Below are 13500 nucleotides of genomic sequence, written 5' to 3' on the forward strand. Positions count from 1 at the left end.
ATGTGGTGGCCGCCAGATTAATATTTACAGTGTTCTTTGATAAGGTCTAATTAAATTTAACATGACTAATTTTCCCCTGTTTTTTTTTTAAGGTTTTTGTTTCTCCGCATTTGGTTGTGGATGAAATCTCTTTCTTTCATGCTACTTTGGATGGATCTAACGTCGTCACTGAATGGTTTATTAACACAAACACCTCATATATCTATAAGCATGAAGGCACAGGACAGCGAACGATAACAGTAAATTTCACAATTTCAGTCGGAGGCCCTGTCAATGTCACTGTAATTGCTGCTAATTTTGTATCAAGAAAAATAAACTACACGATGACAAAAGCGCTTCACAGAATCCATGGGATGACCATGAAGGCTCCTGTAACTCTCCTGGAAACCAGACAATTAGTAACCTTCAATTTAACACTTGATTCGTTGGCCTTGCAGCCCCAAGGTGAAATGAATATTACCATAGATTATGATGATGGGTCCAGTTTTGAAACATATCATGTATATGGGGAATCGACATTAACATCAATGCAAACGAATGGATTTCAGTTTGATCACACCTTTAATAAACAAGGCAACTATACCGTCAAGGCAACACTTGAAACGGAAGTTGATTTAAAATTGTACACAACAATAATATACATTTGGGACAAACTTGATAATGTTAGCTTACTCTGCAATAAATTCTATGCTAAGGTAAAAGAGGAAATAACATTATCTTTTTCCAATGTTCCTAATTCAAATTTTCAGTATTTAATCGAGTATGACGATGGAACGATCAGACAGAACAACGCAAGTGAGCTTTTTTGGGATCCCTGGCCTTTGCCTTTATGGAAAAAAGCTTATAGTTCACCTAGTATATACAACGTGAGGGCAAGGATGTTTAATCCATTCTACACCAAGTCTGTGACACTGGTCATCAAAGTAGAACATCCAATATTACCAAACGAATTTACACTAACCCCAGTAGAGGAAGAGATACCCATACCAGATGGAACGCAAACATTCACACTGAGCTACAACAGCACTCAACCGCCTCCAACAGATGTATTCTGTACTTTCAACTTTGGAGATGGTTACCTGGAGGCCAATGTTTCCTCAGTCATTACGAGATATAATCCTATTGTGAAAACACATACTTATACATCTAGTGGTGTATATAGTGTTCTTTTTTCCTGTTTTAATCATATAAGCTCTATGAACAAGTCTTCAAGTTTAACTGTTCAATCATTCGTATTGTCCGATTTTATAATCGATTATGGAAACAAACTAAAACTGATGAATATGACGAAAGTTCCATTTACACCAAACGAAACTTACAGACATACAGCAATATCTAAACCGTTGCCAGTGGATGTCAAATTCCGCATATTTTTGAAAAATTGTTCAAAAATGCCAAATAATATAATTGTAGAATGGAACTTTGACGACGGAGTTATTGGTGCAGGTCCACAAAGGTCTTTTTTTAAAACACACAAATTTACTCAAAGGAAGAATCATTCCATGGTTTTTACGTTTAAAAATACTATAGATAACACAGAATATTCATTTCATTATTGGATTCAGATGGGAATCGTCCAATTCACGGCGGATAGACAGTCCGGTATAATTTCTCAAACAACATTTCAGCTGTCTGCTTTCGGAATGAATAGTGCAACAAATATGTTCGATCCCGACTCTAAACAGGTTACAATGCACAACGATGCAAATATAGCCTACGTCACTTACATGTCTTATGGAACATTTCTCCCAAGTGTGATTGTACAAAATGATACCATGGTGGAGGAGGTGTGCTTACAGGTGCCAATAAAAGTAGATTATGTTATACAAAACAAATTGTCACTTTCTGTTCCTAATGCAACAGTCCTTTTACCACCCGGTGACGTAGAAATTACAATTACGCCAGTACAGCCTTTTCCATTTGTTACGTGTTCTTTTACATCGGGAGATCTGATTGATAAAAAAGAACATTCCAAAACAGCAAACATAACTCCGTCAGAACCAATGATTATTAGGTATAAGTATCAAACTTTGGGAAAGCATAATTTAACATTCCATTGTTCAAATTATGCTGAAGAATTGATTTTTGATATTGCAACTTTATACGTTCATAATCCTTGTTTCTCTAATCATGGAATATTTGATCGGAACTACGCTACTTACGAAAATCCAATGAAAGCATATACGTCCAGAGATGTTTTTGTTTCAAGCAGAATGCAAGTTATATGTATTGGAAAAACAGCAGGGTTTCAGTGGGATATGTTTAGATGTTTAAATGAAACTAACAAACCAGTTTTCAATTACGTTAGTCCAATGAGTCCTTTACAAGGTACAAATGTTTATGAGCATGGAAAAATTCCACCAGGCATCTATCACATCACATTAAATGTTTCACTTGAAGGGACATGGCTTAAGGAAAATATGTTTATTTCGTTTATAAAACCTCCACCGTATGCGTTCATCATAGGTGGAACAAAGATAGCTGCGAAAATCAACGAAGAGACGATAGGGGTTGATGCCTTAACAGGATCCTATGATGCAGCCAAGGGATATGGAAATAATGAAGACCTTACATTTACTTTCCAGTGTGAAGCGTGAGTTGTTTTTTTTTTCAGCTAGAGTTGATATTTGATTGCTTTTTTAGTACAGTACATTATATATCGCTTAAAATAGGTTTAGATAGATCTGATTGATGAGTACTAGTAAATGTTTTAGCTAAACTTCTTTTGTTTTCCATGGTAGCGCATATGCGTACGAAAAGGATTTTATGCTTACAACTTTATCAATGTGGATTGGATAATTTTTCCACAGTTGTAAAAAATATAATAAGCGGCAAGTAATTACTTTTCATAATACAAACATTTTTTCGTACCTGATACATCATTTTTTTCAAAAATGATATTACATGTGATACCTTACGTATTAATTGACAGCTTTCCGTCCAATGATTTCAAAGAAATAGAGGATTCTTTCAACGACAAAACCAAAAGCAAGGACTTGTGTACTCTGACTGGAAATGAAAGAGGAAAGCGTATACTAAACATAACGACAGCGAATGGTTACGCAGTCACTGTGAATGTCAGTGATGGTCAAAAGTTCTCCTCTTTTACACAGTTTCTCAGTATCCTTCCGGGAAATCCTCCTGACGTCATTTTGGTGTAAGACAACAATTACAGCTTACTTTTTTAAAAGTTAAGCAACTTTAAAAAGTTTTTGGGAAGTATTTAAATGGATGTTTTTTGGGGGGAAACAATATTAATACTCAACAAAGGCAAAACAGGAGTAATTTTTGAATTCCAGTTTCGTTTTAGTTTTTATCTTCATACCGGTGTTATAAAGTAAGGTTCCCCTTAGCTAGCTTTCCCCATGGAATCTGTACTCTAGAGTAGGATTTCTCCCCTGGGAGAAATCTTCAACTAGAGCCAAATTTTCCCTCTTATTTTCACAAAGTAGGGTTTTCTATCTTTTATCAATGCTTAAATCATATCAAAAATAAGTAACAAGTAAGTATATTTAAGTGATTTGACTCAAGAATTGTAAAAAAATTAGTACGAAATCTTAATTAGCATTCCCGGGTAGTGTATATCAAATTTGTTCAAATCATGTCCCCCGGGGGTAGGGTGGGGCCACAATGGACGATCAAAGTTTTACTTAGGAATATATAGAAATCAAGTTTTAAAAATCTTCTGAAGAATAACAAAGCCATGACTGGTCATATTTAAATGGAAGTATCCTCAGGTAATTCAGTATAGATTCAAGTTTATTCAAATCATGACCCCCAGAGGTAGAGTAAGGCCAAAATGAAAAATCAGACTATGGGAAATAAGCCACTGTATGTCAAAGAAATATTTTTAAAAAGCATTCTTAGTAAGTGTAGATTTAAGGTATTCCAATTCACACACATCCTTTTTAGGTGTAGGTCGGGACCACTTATGCATTTAAAATTTTTACTACTGGCTTGATTTTTGCTTTTTTTCTAGCCACGGTGCTCAGGTGACCGATGTGGCCCATTAGCCTCTTGTTTTTTGTTGTTAAGAAAAAGTCCATTTTTGTTCAATGTCAATATTTAAACACCAGAAGTTTAAAGAATTTCTTTTGTAAATTGAAAAAAACTTTTTGCATTTAAATATCTATTTTAAATATAGCTGCAGTATAAACTGTGCCGAAAAATACGCCATAACATCGAAGATGAATGTTTACGCTCAGTGCCGGGACTGTGCGCCCGATGAAACGCTTCTATTCTCTTGGAAGCTCATGAAAGTGACGAGTGGGACAGAAGAAATAGTTGATAATTTTGAGGACTTAACAGCAACAGGTTAAAAATTAGTTTATTTAAAAAGTACCGTTTTTCAAACTCTAACACGTTGGCGCCTTTTACACGAGAAAACCTGTTTTATAATGCTTCTTTCATTTTTTAACAATATAAATTTCAGGACTTAACACAGCAACGATGGTTATTAAAGAAAATTCATTTGAGTCCGGGAATCGCTATATTTTGCAACTCAATGTGTCCTCTACGGCAGCAAAACGAATGGGGTTCAGTATTGTTGCAATGGATATTCGGACCAACTATCCACCATACAACGGCAACTGCAAAGTCGAACCAGATGAAGGTGTATAATTTTATAGATTTTTAAAGAGAAATTGTTAATTTTTCCCCATTTCATTTATTGTCAATTAAGAAGTGTATAAACTTCTGGTATATAATAAAACAAGTTTGATTGATGCAAAGCATCAGATCAGTCGCAAACACATATCATTTTAGCATTTTATGGAACTTTTGAAAAAATAAATTCAAAGAAAAAAATCAAATTAAAACAAAAATTACATTACCAAGAATAATACATTTCATTTAATAGCTTTTCCCTTGCTTTACTTTTTCGGAGCGATTTTTATTACTTAAATTTCCAATGCGGAAATAATTAATGGATAGTGTCATCTGTAACCCTAATTATTAATGTATTCAAAACAAAATTAACTTCCTTTTAAGGTAGGATTTTTCTCATATTTCTTGTATTCAAAAATTAATGAAATTTTCACAGATTCAAGAAGGCAATATCACTAAATGATGGTATCAGCGAGAATTTATTTGACCATTTTATATTAAAGGGAAGGTCAGGTCAAAGGTCACTATCTTTTCCCTGGACATTTAATAACAAAATACTGTTGCCAATCATGCAATCTCTACCTGTATTTCAAAAGAATGAATGTTTTTCTATTTGCATAAAAAGATATTACCATGTAGGACCTATGGTAAAGTTGTCACATAAAGATACAAAATGATACAAAAACAAAAACTTTTGATCGTTTACTAAGAAAAAACCATATTAAAGAATTTTTTGCTCAAATCTGTACTTTGATTGGAAGCGTTTGAAAGCCCACATAATTCTACTTTGTTTGAATATTTATTTAATATATTTTGAAAGTTTAGTTACTTATTATAAGTTTAATTTACATTTCAAAATTTTTTCGAGGCTTTATTTGTGTAAAAATTATAATTAGATTTATTGTTCTTTCATGATTTTGAGAGACAGAAAATATATTTTCATACGCCACGATTCCACCAAAAATATAGTCCCTGCTAGTTTTCAAACGCAATTTACAATTCCTATTTATAGTTGTACAGTTGTGAGTTCTCTTACACCTAAATATATAAGACATATAAGCAAATATATTTAAATGTTTCATCTAGTCAGAAACCAGAGAAGAATACTACCTTAAAAACTTGGAAAATACTTGTTATTCTAGGCACTGTATTTTTTATCCGGAAACTCAATACTGTTTGCTTTTATCTCTTATGCACGCTCATCTTGGGGAGCAGTTAATGCAGCAACTTTTTATAAGATAATAAATTAATGAATATCTGCTGAAAAATGAAAAACAAATTGAAACTTAAAACAACCATTAGGAGAAGGTATAAAGATAATTTTAACAAGATTCATTCACGTCTTTTATGTTTATTATTATTACGAATTTAAAGAATTATTTCATCGAGGCAATGAAAAATAACGACTTAATATCCCATGTTCACATTCTAACACAACTAGGCTACAAACAGATCGGCCGCCGGCGGCCGTAATCATACTATAAACAGAGTGATTACGATATTTAAAACAATTGTCCAAGATCTACCTTAATTAAATTTTTTTTTTCATGTATTGGTTTTTAACTCAGTGGCATATTATTATGCTATGAACCATGAAGTGCGTTGCATTTTAAATGAATTTTATCTGAATCTTTTATTTATTATATGATTTATCTTCAACAGGAAGGGCTATGAACGATTCCTTTGATGTGCTTTGTGAGGACTGGGTCGATGAGGGATCCAGTGAGTCACGTGACATTTCAAAAGACAAAGATGCTCAGGAACCATTGGTATATCTCTACGAAGTACTGACTAATTCAAGCGATCCAGTAACAAAACGTGAAATTTACAGAGGAGGTACTATTACTTTTGAAACGAATATATGTTTTGATGAGATGTTGAGAGATACTTTGGCATTATTGATTTTAAAAAAAAAATGTTCAATTTGACGTTAACTGTGACTTGGAATTTTCGTACTTCATGATAAAATCTATCCACTCAATACTTGTACTGTAACTTTGAAATCTGACAAACCAAATAAAATAAATGGAATATTTATCCAAGTACAATTTACTAGGCTATTGCTTTCATTTAAAAGAAATGATTTAAAATATTCAAGAGAAAACCCTTTAGATGTATATTTATCAAAGGAATGAAAGGACAACCGGCTTCATATTTTTTTTTCAGCAGCTAATAAATTAACGTACCCTCTGGATATCTGAAGTATGAATGATAGCCTAATCTTCTTTGTCAATGTTACAATTTCTTGTTCTGAAGCATTCTTTAAAATATAAATGAAAATAAATCCTTGCATTTAAGTCTTTCAATTGATCCGTTTATATTATTTATTTAAAAAAATTATTATTCATAATGAAAACGAATCATTATTTGATCAGACTTACCTCAAACCTAAGCAGTTTTGCAACTTTTACCAACGTACATAGTATTTCCATATAACAACAGAGTATAATCTAGTGAAACTATATTTCCCACACACAAATAGATTTGGAAAAAAATCTGTTGCGAACATTTTAAGTTGAAGTGCTCGCTCTCCCCATCATGCACGATAAACCCCTTTTATTTGACCAAATATAGATGTAAGATGTAATCTGATTTGTTATACCCCTTCTAAACAGTCCCTATATTATTTCTTACTTTAAAAAGTCCAACAGTTCGACTGTTTTCCCCAGCTGTCGGTCCAGGAACTGTTAAAATAGACTATTAAAAAGACTGTTGCCCGCTAACGCCATATGGCGCTAACTTGAATCATCTTTTTATTCGGTAAAGTAGTATAACGAAACAGTTGTTGACTGGAGTGAGGAAAACAGTCGATCTGTTGGACCGGAGTGCAAACTGTTCTCCGCAGCCGTACTACCCCAGTCAACAACTGTATAATATGGTATGACAACCATGGCTGATTCTCCATGCCATAAAAATCTACTTTATGTAGAGTATATAAGATGTCAGAAACTTTTATAATAGTCTATTGACAACAGATTATCATGAACAATTTGTATATCTTTTTTTTTAAATGTTCATCATAAAACTTCTGTTAAAATATACACTCAATAAGTAATCCTAATGTATAAGAGTATTTGATTCAAGTGTAATCCAAACAAATACTAAGCTTTGATTGAAAAAGTAAACGATATGTGTATGTCAGTAGCCTTTGTGGTTAAAACGTGAGTACGTGAAATTTATTGTATACAAACCTCCATAATATTGGCAACGATAGGCGGGTGTGATCGGTTGGCAGGGGTTGCTTCCTCCTGTATTCTACCTGATGTTCTAGTGGTCCTTGTTTGCTCTGCTCCAAAATTTGTATTGTTAAATGTACTTTCAAGCATAATTTCATATTTTGGGATTTCTTCGGTCCCATAACACACCTGGCCGTGCCGACAAATTGAATACCGCGCGTTAGCGAACGAACATTGCGAGGAAAAAAGTAACAAATAAATTTTAAACGCACACCTGTTATACTTTTACGTTAATTTAACGGTTTATTCCCACTTAGCCAACATTTTGAAAAATCCTTTTCCCACATAGCCAACATTTTGATTTTTACACCTGAGTGATCAATAGGCTATAGTCTGTTTTCTGGTATGCGTATATATGAATTACCTGAGAATTATTTCCTTTGGGAAATAAAAACAGTGTAAAAATATACCAATTACAGTTGAAATTTGAGTCAAAATAAATATAAAATTAAAGGAAAAATTCAAGTTCAATAATTTTGTAATGTAAAAAAGTAGCAAAATTTAACCAGAGAATTAATTAATTCAAAAAAGTAATTAATTTAAATTTATAAATAGAATATTAGTATCATTTAAGTAATTTATTTTTTGTAATTAATTGTATTTTTTTTTTACCACACAACATATTTTCATTAGAAAATAAATAAAAACAATTAAGATACTTTGAAGAAATAATTATGTATATACATTAAAAATGGTTGTGTTTATACTAGTAAAAGTGCTTGTACATAACATTACCGATACATGTTCATGTTCATTTATTCACTCAACACCATTTTAAATACATGGTACATGAGGACAAAGATAAATATTTACAACATGTATAGGCTTATATATAATCAGGTCAGAGGTATAAGAATATGATATACAAAATCAGAAAATGAGATGGGAAAAAATGGAAAAAGAAAATGAAAAAAATATATATATATTGATAAATGTAATAATGAAATAAATAAGGGGAACAAATTATGGAGGACAGACTAAATCGTAAATTTTTGATATAAACATACAAAGTTTTTTAAGTGACATAGCATCTTGTTTTGTCATCAGTTGAGAAAATTTCAAAATATTAGGTCTAGTAGAGTAGTACTCATTAATATACTTTTTCCTGATTTTTGACAGTGCATTACATTCAAGTATAAAATGAAATTCATCGGCAACATGTTTTGCATCACAGAGTGTACATAATCTTTCATTTAATGGTATACCAGTCCATCTTCCCAGCTCAACTGGTAGACGGTGATTAGTAGTACGGAATTTGACAAGTATTTTTCTGAATTTTAGTGGTAAAATACTTAAATAATTTTCATACTCAAAATTTGTTTTAAAAGTCTTATACAAAATACCTTTAGAAGAATTATTAATATCAGAATACCATTTTTGTATAAATTGATCTTGCAATCTTTGTTTAACAACAGAAGTAACCCAGTCTTGATTAGGATGATAATAAAACTGTTCATTCCAAATATGAGATAGTCCACATGAATCAAAAATGCCATGAACACAGTCAATCCAAGGGTTTTTACCAATTTCATATTGTGAATTAGCAATTAAATATTGATATAATATACATGAAATTTTCTTATTTGTGCTATTCGGTAACTTACAGCAGTATGAAACTATTCTTGAATATATAATTACAGATTGTGGGAAAAGTCCTGTTTCACCATAAACCATATAATTCGGGGTACTACTTTTTAAATACAGAATATGTTTCAGAAATTTTAAGTGTACACGTTCAATAATATCTAGGTTTTCAAAACCCCAGATTTCACAACCATAAAGTAGCACTGGTAAAACCATTTTATCAAATAAATCAAGTTGACATACTACAGGGAGGTTAAAACCGTTAAATTGTCTTATTTTTCTGATAACACCATACATTGCTTTTTGGGCTTGGTCACAGAGATGTTTCTTGGCTTTTAAAAAGGAGCCAGATCTTGAAAAAATGATACCAAGATATTTAAATTCTTTGACAGTTTCTAGACTCTTGTTATTATAGTAAAATACTCTTTTGTTCAAAGGACCTTTTGAAAAAATTAATATTTTGGTTTTCTCAATATTTACTTATAATTTCCACTCTGAGCAGTAGCTTTCAAATTCATCCAAAGCATTTTGTAGATCATCAGGAGTTTCTGCTAAAATGACAGTGTCATCGGCATATAAAAGTATAAGGAGTTTCAAATAAACACATATAAAATTATTTTCTATCGATGTTGTAAGACTTTGTAAACCAATTATATTTCTATCAACAAGATAATTCTCATGTACAAGGAAAATAAAAAAGGAGATAAGTTTTCCCCCTGCCGGACTCCGACATTACAAAAGAAAAAATCGGTTGTTGTGCCGTTCATCTTTATAAGTGATTTGATTCCCTTATACATATTTGTGATATACGTAAAGCATTTGCCTTTAATTCCATAATTTAAAAGTTTACTCCACAGACCGTTTCTCCAACAAGTTAAGTACATGTATATAATTATTTTATAAATGATTATAATTGATTTTTTTTAAAGAATCTTCTAAACTAGATCAGCATAATTATTATCAATAATTTACAGAAGTAGGAAATATGGTAAATGTATCTCTAAAAAAAAAAATAAAATTAGTTTTCATAATTATTTTTCCAGGATGAAAACAATAATTCTTAAAGTTTAATATTTGAAGTATAGTAGTACATATGCATGTATCTCTAAAAATAAATTAACTTAGTTTTTCATATTTATATTTTCAGATGTAAAAAATTCAATGTAAGCATTTATTATTTTATGTTTACATCAATGTTCAGGTATAATTAAATATAATTCTTTAGAGAAAGAGAATTTCTTTTTCATTTTATATTTGAAATAAGAAGACATCTAAAATAGTTTTAAAAATAATGAAATATTTAAAAAATCATAGTTTAAAATATATATTAAAAAAAATTTAATATATATTTTCATAAAAACAATTTAATATTTATGAGAAAACAATTAAATATCTTATATTATCCTAATAAGAATTATATATTATTTATTCAGCATATAGCTAAAACAGACTATAGCCTACCTGTAATTTATTTCTTTTGTTCTCCACCTGCACCCCATTCCCACTTAGCCAACACCGACTTACCTGTGTTTTACCTGTATTTTTTCACGATCCACGAACAATACGTGAAATTTACAGAGGAGGTAAATGTTGGCTAAGTGGGAAGACACCAATTTAACAGGGTTTTTTTTTTTTTTTTTTTTTTTTTTTTTTTTTTTTTTTTATTAAATTGTGTCAAAACAATGTACATTTTGGTGTTCCTAGAGCATTGAAAATGCATAGTTCCTAATTTGTATTCTAACGGTGACAAGGTTTCGCGTGTGTTATAGAAATTTGAACGTCGTGGATTTCTAATGGATTTCATAAAGAAAATTACACTGAATGTAATTATTTGAGCTTGAATACTGTTTGTTACCTTGTTTCTTGTACATGTGCCTTATTCTTTATTCTTAAATAATTCGAACATATCAAAATGATGAGACACTCTTGTTTACTGTTAGCAATGATATCTAATAAATCGATTATAAATTTGAAAGTTTAATAATTTACAGCTTTAATGCTTTCACACTTTTCAGGAGAAAGTTCTGCCATCAATATGCAACTACCTCTCGGACTAAAAGAACTTAACTATACACTGGAAATAAGAGTATACATATTTGATCGATTCGGGGATGCCAATACGACAACTACTTACGTCAGGGTGTGTTTTATTATTAATTCCCTTTCTGAATGGTGCATAAAATGGTGCAAAATTACGTTCCTCGGGGATTCTAAGTCATTTGCCATCAATGTATGTTTTCTCTAGAATGCAAATGAGAATTTTAACTCACAATGCTTTAATCCAAATAGATCTCGTATGTTTTTTTAAATGAAATTTCATTTCAGATCATCCAGATTCTCTATGATACAGAGAATAAAGTTGATAACTGTGTACCTCAACATACATCATATTTGTCAGTCTATGTATAAAAAGCTTCGGAAAAAAAGGATGAAGTCAGAGCAATATATCAATCTTAACTTGATAACTGAACATTTCAACAAGCCTTTTTAAAATTCTATGATGAATATAATGGCCTTGTTAGCAAATATACATTAACATATCATTGGTTAGTATTTTCGATGACATCTTCCATACGAGTTATGTGGCATTTTTGAAATACAGAGAACAACGGAATGTTCCAACTACACGTATATTTATACATAGGGCTAACGGCAGATATGACTGGCCAACATATGCATATATATATATGTAGGATGCTTATTCTACTTAGGCAACTGATTAAACATCTAGAATTTCCAGGGGGCTGTTTTATGTCCTTTGAACAGATTTATATTGTTAGTAGATTAATTTTTATCTTTACCATTTTCCATTACTAAGTTCAGTTGTTGTTGATAATATTCTATGTTTTGTAAATTGGTTTAGTAAAGAAGGGATTCGATGAATTTACGTTATTTTTTTTCTCGTACTTTGTAAATAAAAGAATTAAGAGTTGGTTACTCGCAGGTTATGTCAATTACTTCCGCCTTTGGTACAGCTGTTCCAGGGGTACTATTTATGTATCATATTCATAAATATTTGTGTAAAGTATTCGGAAAAAAATCTTGACAAACCTTCCGAACATTTGGCTTTTAAAAATTGGAAATAACTAGTTTAGGTCCGATAATTAACGGAAATCGGTTTTTATGTAAAATGAGATAGAATATTCATAGGACATTAATAATTTTTGCTGATGAAGAAGATTGGATCGACATATATTTTTTTTGTGAACTTCCTTATTTAAAATTTCATGTTTAGTGATATATCGGGATATTATACTATTTTTTTTAAGTTAAAAAAAAGAAATCATTATAAAACTTAGTATACTTTTGGGATGTATTTAAAAATTGGAAATAACTAGTTTAGGTCCGATAATTAACGGAAATCGGTTTTTATGTAAAATGAGATAGAATAATAGGACATTAATAATTTTTGCCATCGACATATATTTTTTTTGTGAACTTCCTTATTTAAAATTTCATGTTTAGTGATATATCGGGATATTATACTATTTTTTTTAAGTTAAAAAAAAAAGAAATCATTATAAAACTTAGTATACTTTTGGGATGTATTTAATTTAAATTTTTTTTACGTGTTTATTGAGCGTGAAAATTTAAATTCCTCAAAAAATCCTTGTGAATATTTCCGAATAAAAAAGTTAATTTAGTATATATCTGTTACTTAGGTCAGACCTCTAGAAAACATACTTCCTAAAGATGACAAAGACACAGCAGGCTTAAACAAACTTTTTGATTCCTTCACAAATCTTCTAAATACAACGGAAGCTGGAGGGAATGATATGGCAGTTGTTAGGCTTGTAAGTTCAGCCCTGTCGTATTTCCAACAGGAAACGAATGAGGTATACATAAATTAACAATATCCCTATTTAAAATTATATTCTTTATAATTTAAATTGATCGTTTGGTATTTTTTGAGAAAGAAAATAACCTTCTTAGAAAAAAATCTCGCCAGTAATGTTATAAAATCATATCAAAAATCTCAAATTCATAAGATCATCATTGCATTTATAGTGTTTAAATCTCTTTCAATTGTATTTAATAGATAAATTTTACCACCCATGGTTGAACGTTATGTTTT

The 13500-nt window shown here is 30.9% G+C and overlaps 1 protein-coding gene across 1 annotated transcript in view; it reads left to right on the plus strand.

Annotated features, from left to right (window-relative positions):
• The window catches only part of LOC134252407 (uncharacterized), a 33911-nt gene that overhangs the window by 9033 nt on the left and 11378 nt on the right, over positions 1 to 13500 (plus strand). Inside the window, exons 7-13 of the mRNA XM_062734879.1 lie at positions 93 to 2593; positions 2933 to 3157; positions 4145 to 4314; positions 4433 to 4612; positions 6268 to 6441; positions 11441 to 11565; positions 13088 to 13261. Coding sequence (XP_062590863.1) covers positions 93 to 2593; positions 2933 to 3157; positions 4145 to 4314; positions 4433 to 4612; positions 6268 to 6441; positions 11441 to 11565; positions 13088 to 13261 — 3549 coding nt within the window. The remainder of the gene's footprint in view (positions 1 to 92; positions 2594 to 2932; positions 3158 to 4144; positions 4315 to 4432; positions 4613 to 6267; positions 6442 to 11440; positions 11566 to 13087; positions 13262 to 13500) is intronic.

The sequence above is a fragment of the Saccostrea cucullata genome, unplaced genomic scaffold (assembly GCF_032062105.1).
Source record: "Saccostrea cucullata isolate Sc308-1 unplaced genomic scaffold, CSIRO_AGI_Scuc_v1 ctg45, whole genome shotgun sequence".
Lineage (NCBI taxonomy): Eukaryota > Metazoa > Mollusca > Bivalvia > Ostreida > Ostreidae > Saccostrea > Saccostrea cuccullata.